We start from the raw sequence: 13397 nt of genomic DNA, 5'->3' as shown, positions 1-13397 counted from the left end.
TACACCACCCGCGCGAGTTGCTCTTGTGACGTAATTTCCTGGCTTGTAGCACTTATAGCATTCCTGTTTGTCTTTGTGGGCATTACTACACCACGAGTCGGGAAACAACACTGACTAGTCATTGTTATTGTCAGTTACATTAGCCTCAAACCAGCTCAAAAACAAACAACAAACCTTTACATTGTATTGCACGCACAGCAGGACCATGCAATGCATACATTGGTGACCGGATTAAAGCAGCAACGTAATCAAGTGTGTAACAGCATTTTAAAAAAATCGAGATTAAGTAAAATACATCTCTTTACGGGCGCAGCCATCTTTGTTTATCTAGTGACACGGTTAACCTCACTGAAATCGGTGGACTCTCCGGAGCCCGAGTGGGACCGACCAAAAGGGGGGTGTGCCTCGGTGAAATGTCTCAAGAAAGCTGGGAAAGACTTCCCACTTTGCAACTCGTGCAGGTGGTGGCTGTATGCTACATCTTGAACACACCATAAGCTCCATCTCAGATACCCGTCAAAATACCCATTTGCTTCGTACTGAATAAAAGCAGCTCTAGTGGAATGTTACAGTACACGGTCGTCTAAATTCAATGATACGTGTGGCTGCTGTGTGGAAAAAAAAGAAAAGAAAAAAAGAGCATGGGGTAGATAGATCCTGAAATGCTGTGAGGCTGAGGCACTGCGGGCAGGTTGCCGTCTGCAACACATATCGTAAGAGGTAATAAAAAAAAATCTGGAATGGCATTCAAATGATGGACAGAGCCCCGGGAGGAGGGGCCCACATGAGCTGAGGAGTGAGGCTAGCTCTAGCAGTGGTTAAATGCATGGGCAGTATATGGGCTATGCTATGCTCCCCCCCCCAGTCAGTGCAGAGACGGCCAGGCAAGGTGTGGTCTCCCATCTCGCCCTTCGCTCTTCCCAGGGTCATCAGCTCAGAACGAGCCTCTCTGTGGTGCTCGTCTTGTCCCTTGCTCTCTTCGCAAAGCTTCATATCCACCATTTCTCCCCTTGTCTCTCTATAGTTTCCTCTTTATTCCCTTATGATGCTCTTTATTTTTCAAAGCGAAAGGACGTAACATACAATCCCCCCCCCCCCCGACCCATCATGTGACTACAGTCTCCTCCTCCTCCTCATCATCTCTCTCGCTCTCCCTCCCTCCCTCCTGTCCTTGACTCCCTTCTCTCGGCACCCACACTCCTCCACTAGTCATATTTCAGAAGGTATTTATGAGCATCAAACCAACAGCAAGCATCTGCACTGAGGTCAACGCTGAACAAACCAGGAATACATCTATCTTCCAGCCCCTCTCTCTCCCCCCACCGTTCTCTCTCTCCATCTAGTCTTATCTAGCTAATCCAGCTTCAGGTTTTTGGCTTCATCGTGGTTCTTTTTTTAGACAGAAAAGCCATGTGCCACTCACTCCCACTATCCCTCTGCCTGCATCTCCATCTTTTTTTCCCACTGCCACCCACTCAATTCCTTTCACTTCTTTGCTTTCAATCCTTTTTATTCTGTCAATTGGTGTGATAGCGTGTGTGTACGGGCGTGTGCGTGTGTTTGTGTGTGTGTGTCATACCTAGATTAGTAAAGATGGAGCGTTTGAGGATTAACACACGTGCTTTACCTTTGCACCAGGCTATTTGTACAAGATTGTTGGACTGCAAATAGGCGTTGACATTTTATCTTGACAAATGAATAATTTGAACCAACTGGCTTTTGAAATGTTGCATGTAGTATTATAGTTATACATCTACAATATGTTAAGTAGTGTCATATTGCTATAATAAACATCCTGTTAAATACATCTAAGAAATCGAACAGAGCGCATCTAAACCATTTTGGTCAACTATGGTCATGTGGTCAAAATTGTAGGATATTTAAACATCAGGACAAAACCAGTTTATAACTATATAAAACATGGAAATAGCAGGACGTTGACTGTGCGTTTTCATTGTTGCATAATAATAGCAACATGTTTGTTTATTATCACTTTTAGCATCCCGTTTTAACTTGCACTTGAATGTTTCTTCAACATTCAACATATTTCAGCCCAACCAACTCCACCCCAGGAATTGATCAAATCCAACACTGTCCTGATAGACTTTAGGACTTTCAGACTCTAGAGTTTGGTATAAATATCATGGATGTTGGCATCATAAATGCCAGCGGATTGCCTCCATTCTGCCGTAGCCCAGTCTCAGTTATAACACTGAATCTGGCGTTGGCCCCGGCAGCCAGTAAGATTAGCAGCGCGTTAGCTGCTACAGAAGGAGTCAAGGCAAGACAAACCCACACAAAAGAGAGACATGCAACATCTCTGTGGGGGCTAGAACCTACAAGAACAAATCTGAAGCAGGAGGAAACGCACAGCTGTTCAGGGGTCTTCATCGGTGGCTCCGACTCAGTTTTTTTTCTTTGATATTCATAATTTCTATTTACACATTCAAGGTAAAAAATTATTCATTTAAAATGCATTTTACAACCTTGTCCAGGACTACCAGTGGGAACGTGGATTATAGTCAGTCACAAACAATTGAGCCACAGTTATGTTTAATCATTGTGGGCGCTGATGAACAAATTAACAGAATTAGCTTTCCCTGTGAAACATTCAAATTGTGTGGAACATTGCTTAAATGTATTAATAACAATGTGTGTTTATGCAAATGTCTATTTTAGATTTAGAACATTTTTGATCAACTGAAATTAAGATTTCCATTTCCAATTTCCACCTTCCACTTTGTAGACACCAACGAGCAGAAATATGTGGTACAAGATAAACATCTTTCACTGACTACACTAACCCTGAGTGTAGAGTACGACAGCTATTATCATGATTAGTAGATTCACGGATGTTGAATACCTATGGTGCACAGTATTATTTAAATCATCCCTGATTTTCACAATGTATTTCAATATTATTTTACATATAATAGAAGTGAGGCTGTATATTTAATGATCCACTAAGTCATTCCAGGTCCCAATACATTGACTTTCAGATAAGGGAATTTTCAGATAACATTCAATTGCAATGTTAACTACTGGACTACTGGAAGCACAAGTTAATAGATGCTGACAAGCACTTCAGTGCCATGCTGAAATTTAAACAAAACAACTAGGTGTCAGTTTCTTCAAGGAGGAGCTAAAGGCTGTGTGGAAGTTACAAGTTACACTAAACATATCGGTCACTAAACATATCTGTTCCCTCAATGCTGTTCCTTCTAGGCTGTAGTTTAGAGTACAAATCCTGCTACCCAAGCCTACTTGAAACTATAGAAGACCCCAACAGAGGCCCCGTTTGTGTTTGAGATTAGACATGCTTTACGTTAAGCGATGTGTGATTAAAAGAAGAAATGTAAAGTAGACGCTACGGTTTTACAATACATAGCTAGTCATCTGTACTGTTCTGTGGTCCAGGCCAGCACCACTACAATGAAGCATTTATTTACGATCAGGTAGAACAGCAGATAGGCCTATGGCAATTCAAAAGGGGAAAAACAAAAAAACATTTCTAAACATCGCTAACCTATTCGTCAGTGACACTGGGGGTATGTATGGGTGTGACGTTAACTGATGCTGGACCAGTCGTTCCGAAAGAGGACACACACAACAACCCTTCATTTAGTGTAAGGAAATAGAATAGCATACTCGAACACTTACATTTACACTTACAAAATACATTGTATTTAATCTTTTTTACTGGATCAACTGCTTGGGTATAGTGATTTTTGTAGGCCTATACAGAGTGGGTAAAATAAACATTACCCACTACAATGAAGACATAATCACCACACGTTATCGTCGCTATTTTTCATCCATCTACTCACCTGTGTTTTGAAGATGCCTTGTCAAAACCAAAAAGACCGGTTCCGTTCGCTGTCCCATATCCCCCAAAGGAAAACCGCTCGATCCAAGGCACCAGCGGTTTATGATCAGAATCTCAATGTCCTTCCGATTAAATAATTTACTACAAAGGCGTAACTGCAGCAGGCAACCCGGAATCTAAATCTATACACTGAAGGATATTTAGAAATGGAAGGTTCCACAGGTAGTCTATCGGACCAATGGGCTCTGCACATACCGTCCAACAGTGTCCACCAAAGATCTATGTCAACGCGCGTTGTTCCCTTCACAGGCTGGGTTTGTTGCAACACGTCGTCTGTGGCTGTGGCAGTCCATTGACTATGTGGCTTTTCCCGTTCATGTCGGCGTCTATCACCATCTGTAGCCCGTATTCAACGCACCCGGTGAGATTGGGAACTGGGCGACCCGTAGAATCCACTGGAGAGCACTCTGTTCACCATCACGTTAGCCAGTCTCTCATAGCCTGGCAGCGGCGGCGGCTATACAGCGGCAGCAGGTCCTGGAAAATGGGCCCACCCCCAGAACATTATTTCTCCCGGAAAAGGTACGTCGTTGCGATTCCCTTTCCCAATTACGCCTCTCTTCGTGACATGCCTTTTGGTTTCTGCGCGTTTTACGTAAAGAACTTACGTCATCTTTGACCTTACACCCATTCCTTGTGTATTGACAAAATCAGAGCTGCGTAATTTGCGTACACCTTACAAGGCGACATGTAGGGCACAAACCGTGGAATTGGTGGATCCTGCGGAGAAAGTGCGCCACTGGTGGTTTGAGAATATCACGATATCGCGCTGCGCTACTGGATGGACGAGAGGAAATGTGCTACAAGTGCAGGGGGGGGCCGGGTTGTCTCTGACCTATTCAATCATTTAGATTAAATATTTCAAATGAACTGTCTATTAAACATCCCTAAAACGTATATGTTTATTTGCACCAAAGCTAGATCACAGATAGACGCACGCATTCAAACACACAAACAAAAATAAAATAAAACATTCAGTGGTTGTGTTTATGATGCTTTTAGTTGTATTGGTATTTACAGTTTATAAAAAAAAAAAGCCCTTAAACATGTATAGCTATAGAAAAAAGTCTGACATCAAAAAATCATCCCTGCCAAGCCACTGATGAAATTCCCGAATCGAATCCACATAACGCATTAAATCAGGGACACCCCTGTTGTGGAACAACTGATGGTACGGTCCGATCTTTTCCCTCTCCTCCCTCACTGTTTTCACTCGGTCCTCCATCTCTTTGCCTTCTCTTCTTTGCCTGGTCCTGAGGACATTCTCAGTAAACGAAGATACAATTGTAAGCATATTTTGATATATTTGAGTAAATCCTTCTAATGCACGCCATTTGAGGTGGTATGTCATGCCCATGTTTATTTTAATCAAATTATTGCAGATTTGGATATGGGGTATTTTACACCTGTGTAACCTACTTTTCCATTTAAATTGTAATTTAACTTGCTATGTTTTTTGATTGATTTCTATGAAGGCGTGTGTGATATTTGTATGAATTTTTTTATGCCATCGAAGATATCACCTATGACTGTCATGACTTTGGTCCTGACTACTCCTCCATCTTGTTTGCCATTTATAGAACACATGACTCATACTATTTTACACTTTCTTCTTGGGCCTAGCGTGTTAACGAGGGAGAAAACAGTTGTGGTTTTGGTTTGATGACATGAATTTATATTACATAAGAGGGATGAAAAGGGAACAAATCTGACCATGACGTAGCTCTTCTCGGGCTACTGTCCACACTTGTTCCTGCTCCCATTTAATTACATGCACATTTTCCTGCAGGAGAACTTCAGCAAGCTATCTCGTAATAACACAAAGCACTGAACATGTATTTCAACCGCTGCTTAAAACAAATCCGACCATCTTAAATTCAGAATGTTCCCAACAATGTCACATCTTTCCCCAAGGTCAGATTTTAAAATCTTTAGCGACACTTGACTGCATTGCAACCAGGATGAATATATATTGTTTTAAAGCCAAGCAGAAGCTTCCGTAATCTGTTTGACTCTGTTTCCCTACAGTTAAAGCAGCAGCAGCCACCGCAGCAGCAGCAGCAGCAGCAGCAGCAGCACCAGTACAAAGCCTACCTTAGCAAAGTTCCCTCCTGCCCAGACCACCCCTCTTCTGTTCCTGCATGGAGGCCAAGGCCAAGAGCGGGGCCGCCACGCCCAAGGGGGCAGCGGTCAAGGTGGAGAAAAAAGAGCCAGCCGCCGCCCCCCCCCGCAAGCCTGACCCTGCCCCAGTGGCGCCCGAGACGGAAAACCTCCCGTCGAAAGACGAAGACAAGGCCGAGACGGAAGCTACGACCGAGGCAGAAGAGGCGGCGACTCCCAGCACGGACTGTCTTGAACACCTGAAGCCGTTTCTGATCGGCGGCGCCGTGGTTGCCGTGGGTGCCATCTTGCTGGGCGTCCTGCTACTAGCGAGGCGAAACTAAACCCCGCGTTCTCTAGAGCTATTTATTGGGTAAAGGCGATCGAGTCGGTTGCACACTGTCCTTGTATAGATATATAGGTAGGAAGCTGCTGTGAAGTTTGTGTTGCTTTCCCACTAAACAAGCTTACCACGAAGATCGGATTGTAAAAAGGATGCCCTCTATGGGACCGAAATATACCAAACAGTGCATGGATGTGCTTTATCTCTTCGATTGCTTTTGATTTGTAATAACCCTCTCATGCTGTAGTACTGAGCCGACATACCTAAATGCTCTCACCTTGTTGAAAAGCTCTATCTTTTTTTCTTTCCCGTCTAGTGTGCACAGCGGGCAATATTTGTACATTCTTGCATCAGAAATAGATTTTTTTTTTTAAGTCGCTCTTCACAGTTAGTTATGAGGGCCATTTCAACGGGATGATCACATTTCCAGTTAAAAGCAACACATCTGTTCTGGGGGGAAAGAAGAGGAGGGAAGTTAATGGTCATATAGTCATACCTGGTAAAAAAACTGTGTACATACATTATTTTCATTTATAGTTGCTTGACCAGTCAGTAGCCTCTTAGATTAGATGTATTGCTCTGATTGCTGGGAAAATAGTTTGGAAGGTTAAAAACTGAACCTTTAGTCAACATTTTAGTTTTTTTTGTCTAGAATCGTATCCATACAGGCATAGTGGCTACTTCACCCGGACTAAGCCAAGTAGTTGTCCTTAAAACCTCACATGTATTATGTTGATGAAGATGAGTTAAACAGATAAATTGCAATTATACATGTCAATACACACACACACGCACACACATACGAGCACATGCACACACACACACACACACATAGTCTTGGAACAATGCAGCAAGATGTTATAACACACACTAAGTGGTCCTTAAAATAGTTTTTAGGGAAAGTTTATCGTATGAATCAATAACAGAGTATTTGACAGCCCTAGCATAGCATACAGATGTGTAAGGAGACCGTCACCTTATATTGTATAATATAGTATACAGAATTTTAAAAAGTCTCTTTATTTTCATTATTTTAAGAGCGTATAAATGCAATAATTCAGATAGGAATCTCATTTTAGCACAATATTGCTGTAGCAGTTCAAATAGCATTAACGGTGGTGGTGGTGGTGGTCATGAGGATATTAATGGTGATTACCTTATTCTTTATAAATCCCTGCTACCTTTTTCTTCATACATTATCTTTCATCTGCCTTCAAAGCGCTTTCATGTACAGAAGTCACCTTGTAATGACTAATATATTAAAGGCAATCGACTACACAACAGCTGTTTCTTTCAATATAAAAAATGACATATTACATATCACCATATAGGGACAACATGAGGGATGATGAACTTAGAATTATAGCAATTATATATAATATTAATCTTTATTCAACCATTGCGAGGAAGAATGTCATTGACCGTTCTTACAAATTGAAACTAATGGGTGAAAAGATTTTTTTTTTTGAATGTGATGCAGACCTAGCTGCACATTGATTTAGTAAAATCTGGATTTGAGCATATGATAGAAAAGTGATGAATCACCTGGCTTCAACTCTGAGGTCGGCAGGATTGTTTTTCCATTAATGTGAATTGTGGGAGAGGGAGCTTGTTTACACTGATGTCACAAGAAAATAGGTAAGCAGCACTATCCAATTTGAAGATTTCGTATGACATAAATTAAAATAGAAAGTTAGGAAGAATCAGACTAGTAAGTTAGATGCAAAGACAAAACTGAATTTACCACATAGAGTATGTTGCGGAACCTCACTACTCTAACTGCTGTCATTAATCTAACTGGAAAATAAATAATTAATGAATTAATTAATTAATGAATCTGTTCCTTGCTCTTCGATGCAGAATGGAGAGCCAATACCCATTACAGACTACCAGGCATCCAACATATCAGTGGCAAGCACATTCAAAATATACAAATATCAAGGTTTTCTAAAAGTGACACTACCAAACATGATGCCAATATTAAAGAATCCAACAAAATAAGCATCAAAACAAAAAACCTGTAACTCACTCCAAACTCAGTTCAGCTGGTAGCGGTAGTGCACCTAATTGTTGTTTTTTAAACTACAAATCAACACAAAGCAATACGATTTTCACAATTTCAAATTCATATAGGGAATAGAAATACAGTATATCGTTTCATCGGCTGAGATTATGAATTGTTGGTCTTCAGTGTGTGTGGAAGTGAAGTCAGACAGGGTGGTGCTTTGTGAATATAATTTAAATAAGACTTTATTTATATTGGGAAAGTATGTGCACATTGTAATATAACTGAAAACCCATAACATGAAATAATGCACTGTGTCAACTTCAATGAAGAAAGGGGACATCGGTTTACGATGGGATTTGGCAGGGTAAATAGGAGCAAGTGGAGATTAGGTGTTGGAAACACATAGAGGGGTGATAGATGTATTAATAAACACCGGATTATATAATAGAATAAAGTGCTATTCATATTATAGAGTAATGTAAACCAGAGCCTGTTCTTCATACTCCGGTACGTCAGGTGGCGGTATGCACCTACTACGTTGATATTCCGAGAAGAAAGGAGAAGCCTTCCGTATTCCGCGGGCGTGAAAATACATGCGCATAGCAGAGGAGTAACAAGCGTGGATCTTAACTATAATAACATTCAATAAAATCCACCAGCCAGGTAAGCATCGAAGCACACGCACATATATATTCAATCGAATATGTTATATCTCATCCCTCGTTTAAACGGTCAGGTATCAAGTAAGACACTATGGCTAACATAACTAGTCGACGTTAGCGCAATAACTTGTTTACCTACAACGCTGCAAACGTTTGTTTTAATACGAGCTAATGTATAATCAAGGCAGAAAATATCAATATACTTTACATTGTCGGTCTATTAAACCACTGGTGTGGTCGTTAGTTAGGCTCTATGAATCCTCACACTTGCTTGTGTACAAGTGTTTGTATTTAATTTTATACACGACCAAATAATTATTTAATTAAAAAAAAGGGTCAACGTAACCCTTTTAAACCAGCACTATGTAGGATTTTTCCACCTTGGCTATATTTACTCCATTGAAAAATGTCTAGAAACTAGAACGCGTCTTTAAAAATGAACCGCGCAATATTGCCAAGCCGTCTTTCTCGCCCATTGGTCCGGTTTGGACACTAACGCGTAACTTGAAGCCTGACAGGATGGGATCCTCGCAGGAAGGTAATTTCGCAAGGTTACCTTTCCCCACCTTGTGAGAATGATCGCAGCACACCATCTGTACCTACTACGAGAAGAACATCTAATTTGTAAAAAATGTGTTCTTCCGCCACTGGTAGCATCATTAATGTTAACGTGTACGTTTGTTTACATCCCAGGCTTGAACGATGATTATTCCCGTTCGATGCTTCACGTGTGGAAAGATTGTGGGCAACAAGTGGGAAGCGTACCTTGGCCTTCTTCAAGCCGAGTATACCGAAGGGTGAGTTACCTTACGAGATCATGTCCATTAATTGGTTGCACGTTTTCATGTAAAATATCTAACTAATTGTATTCTCCCCTTTCTTTGAAGTGATGCTCTTGATGCCCTGGGCTTGAAGAGGTACTGTTGTCGGAGGATGCTCCTTGCTCACGTGGATCTTATTGAGAAGTTGCTGAATTATGCTCCGCTAGAAAAATGATGTTTCCACTTCCATCCTAAAAGGAAAACTATCAATGGACTGACTCAAGTTGTGACACCGCTACCAGCATGTAGACTGTTGCTATATAACAGTGATGATGGGGGAAACGCCTGTGATCAAAGTGGGAAGCCTTGATATAGCAAATGTAAAATATCAAACTGTAGACTTTTCTTAATAAAATGAACACGTTTCTCAATTTCATATTGTTTTTATCAAATGGTTACCCTAGTTTCAAGAGTTGGATCGCAAAAAAAAAAGGAAACATGTAGACTAGTTGTTCGTGTTTTACTTGCTTTGGCATACAGGTCTGGCCCCCAGACCTTGCCTGGGTTGAACTTGGGCCAATCCCAACCGTTTAGTTAATATGGAGCGGGTTTGTTAACAGAGGAGCGCCATTGAGGCCTTTTCATAAACAACCGAGTTGGCAGCCGTCTGCCGCTGTTGCGTAAAGTTTTGTTGCTCCGATTGGTTTTATGTCTGTAATTCAATTTGCTGTTGATAACGGCCCTTGGATATGAACTCGAAAATGAACTCGGATGTTCCAGACTTGTATGTATTTGCAAAAATGGTTTGGCCTTGTCAGGCCCATTGTTCTGGATCGCCTTTACTTTATTTTTATATCATAACCAGGGAAAAGAATACAGAAGAATTATTTAAAAAATATTCTTTCAAACAAAAAAACGTTAACAATTAGACAAAGAGAAAGAGTTGCCAAGATTCTGAGTGACAACTCTGGCGTTCTTCATGTATTCATAGAACTGTAGTTACATTCCTAATTCAAGTTCTATTTCATTCTTTCTTTACTGCCAGAGGTCGTCCATAAGCACCTGGATGACATATCAACCAGGTTACGAGCGATCCTCACACCCTGCGTAGCAAAAAAACAACAATGCATCAGACTGCAAAAAACAGCAGCCCCCGCAACATTTGACCCCGGTGTCCATTTAAGACGGGACACAATAATTATGGGGCTCTTAATTGCTCATTTGTGAAGAAGGCTCAAATGCTGCCAAGCTAAAAGGCTGGTTAGAATAACTCTGAGGTAGGAAACGATTGGATAGGCCATGGTGCTCCCTCTGTGCCCTCATTCCAGCACAAGGACTTGGCCGATACAATAGCTAGAAGGAAGAATTTAAAAGACGGCCATTTCAAATGGTGCCTGGGATAGAATCCCCAGCATCAGTTTTTTCCCAGGATGGTAAGGTTTCACATCTGTGAAGGCCACGTTTGCTGAACTCCCTTCCGGAAGCGACGTACAAGGCTGTGTGACCCAATGGTCTCATTAGTCTCAGTCAACTCCATGATGTGACCGTGGAAATGTCCGCCAGATACACCTTAACTGTAGATAAGAGGCTGACAGACAAGACTCAAGCCTTGACTGGACAAACCCCAATACAACTGGTATGGCTAGCCTGGCATTGTCAATCGTTTTTTTTTTTTTTTTTTATCTCTACAAAGGTTTTCCTGTTGTAGGCTTATTGTCCTTTAGGTTTGATTATTTGTCATTCCTTTAACGTATGCTGCCATGTAACAATTTCAGACAATATTTTCTTCTTCCTGCTCTCTTCCTATATAAATTTCTTTCCCATACACTTCACAGCAAACAAAGTTTCAGAGCATATATTATTGTTCTCTAATACTTTGCATTTTCTCAGTGGCAGGCGCCTGCTTAATGTGTCTGTGAACAACTCATTTGTATTCTGAATGAATTCTAAATGAGGAACGCGTGTCCTGCAACTTGCTGAAGGCCTGCAGTGCAGCAACCAGCCTGCTGGTGTCTACTGCCACCTCTTTAACCGCTCACTGGCTGAACACTCTATCCCCTCAGTCTGAAAATCTTCCATCATATGCCCTGTGCCTCAAAAGAGTTAACCCCACCTGTGACAATGACTACCGACCTGTGGCCTTAACGTCCCTGGTCATGAAAGGCTTTGAGAGGCTAATTCTCGCACAACTACAGGCAGAGGTCAGTAAGTGCACTAACCAGTTTGCGTACAAACGTCACAGAGGGGTAGACGATGCCATGCTACACTGCTGCACAGAGCTTACACCCACCTTGAGAGGCCCAAGTAATTTCTAGGGCTGGTGTTCGTAGACTTCTCGAGTGCCTTTAATACAGTGCTAACCCCATCTAATGGGACAACAACTTACCCAGATGGATGTCAATCCCCACCTCATACTCTGGGTGCTCTCATTCCTGACAGGCAGACACCAGAGAGAGTGAGAGTTAACCTCAGCTCATCCAGAAGGATCTCTACAGGTGCTCCACAGGGTTCTGACGTCTCACCAGTTCTTTACACACTTACACATTACATACATCAAGTATTCCGACGAGACTGTCGTCATGGACTCCACCAACTCATCAGATCGGTTACAGTCTGAGCTGGACACTTTTTAAGACTGGTGTAGGTGGAACTGCCTTGATCTCAACATCACCAAAACAAAATAACTAATAATAGACTTTGGTAAGGCCCCCCTCCACCTTCCCCACTCTGACTGTCAACAACCAGCAGATAGAGAGGGTTGACACATATAGATACCTTGGGACAATAATCGACCACAAACTCAACTTCAAAACAAATACTGATACCATCCACTCCAAGTGCCAGCAGCGTCTCTTTTCTCTTTTTTCTTTTTCTTTCACAAACTCCAGGTCCACAAATCCGTTCTGACCGCATTCTACAGATGTTTCATTGAATTTATAATCACATTTAACATCACTTCCTGGTTTGGAGCACTGTCCAACATCCATAGGAACCCATTAAACAGAATCATCAAACTGAGCAAAAATAATTGGACAGCATGAATCACTCATCAGTATATACAACAAAAGGACTAAGCAAAAAGCGACACAAATCACCTTGGACATCACACACACTCTACACAGCCAGTATTGCCTCTTACCCTCAGGCCACAGATACAGAGCCCCTACAGTAAGGACAAATAGAGCCCTGTCAAGCTTTGTCCCGGCATCCATAAGACTTTTGAATGGTTGAACCCCCTTTTTGAACTGTCTCCTCTCTTTTTTAACACCTAGACTATTTTTTAACTATTATGCATTGGAGATACTATTTATTCACTAGGCTTAGCACAGACTTTTTATCTGCCATATGTCTAATGTGGGCTGATGGTGTGTGTGTGTGTGTGTGTGTGTGTGTGTGTGTGTGTGTGTGTGTGTGTGTGTGTGTGTTGATTGTATGTACTGTTGGGTATTGACACACCCTGCTGCTTTTTAATTTTTTTAAAATTTCTTTCCAAACTAGTAGTGGTTTTACCTTCTAGTGATATGTAGCCTATGCATTATTGTCTGGATAGGGTGGCTTTACTAGGGTGGCTTTACTAGGGTGGGTAACAAATCACTACATATAAAGAGGATCTGCTATGCAATCGTATCTGCCAATC

At 41.6% G+C, this 13397-nt stretch overlaps 3 protein-coding genes across 3 annotated transcripts in view; 2 read left to right on the top strand and 1 right to left on the bottom strand.

The window, feature by feature from the left end:
* dagla (diacylglycerol lipase, alpha) overlaps positions 1-4591 on the bottom strand; it is a 40077-nt gene extending 35486 nt beyond the window's left edge. Inside the window, exon 1 of the mRNA XM_084475998.1 lies at positions 3828-4591. The gene's annotated coding sequence lies outside the window, so the exon portion shown is untranslated. The remainder of the gene's footprint in view (positions 1-3827) is intronic.
* LOC311356229 (uncharacterized protein) lies at positions 4291-6694 on the top strand. Its single transcript, XM_084475999.1, has 2 exons — positions 4291-4408; positions 5915-6694. The coding sequence occupies exon 2, from the start codon at positions 6028-6030 to the stop codon at positions 6328-6330; it is 303 nt and encodes a 100-aa protein (XP_084332125.1). The 5' UTR covers positions 4291-4408; positions 5915-6027; the 3' UTR covers positions 6331-6694.
* A 2200-nt stretch (positions 6695-8894) lies between these two features.
* On the top strand, positions 8895-10191 carry polr2l (RNA polymerase II, I and III subunit L). Its single transcript, XM_084476114.1, has 3 exons — positions 8895-9000; positions 9693-9796; positions 9887-10191. The coding sequence occupies exons 2-3, from the start codon at positions 9702-9704 to the stop codon at positions 9993-9995; spliced, it is 204 nt and encodes a 67-aa protein (XP_084332240.1). The 5' UTR covers positions 8895-9000; positions 9693-9701; the 3' UTR covers positions 9996-10191.
* Positions 10192-13397: the final 3206 nt, after the last annotated feature.

Source organism: Micromesistius poutassou (genome assembly GCF_964030765.1).
Source record: "Micromesistius poutassou genome assembly, chromosome: 12".
Classification (NCBI taxonomy): domain Eukaryota; kingdom Metazoa; phylum Chordata; class Actinopteri; order Gadiformes; family Gadidae; genus Micromesistius; species Micromesistius poutassou.
Note: the sequence above shows the minus strand (reverse complement) of the source record. Positions and strands in the feature narration are given on the sequence as shown.

What these genes read in the sequence shown, in the direction of transcription:
- LOC311356229 (XM_084475999.1), top strand. Translation starts at nt 6,028, where the DNA reads ATGGAGGCCAAGGCCAAGAGCGGGGCCGCCACGCCCAAGGGGGCAGCG.
- polr2l (XM_084476114.1), top strand. Translation starts at nt 9,702, where the DNA reads ATGATTATTCCCGTTCGATGCTTCACGTGTGGAAAGATTGTGGGCAAC. An exon ending in CAAGCCGAGTATACCGAAGG is followed by an intron (nt 9,797 to 9,886) that starts GTGAGTTACCTT and finishes CTTTCTTTGAAG; the next exon opens with TGATGCTCTTGATGCCCTGG.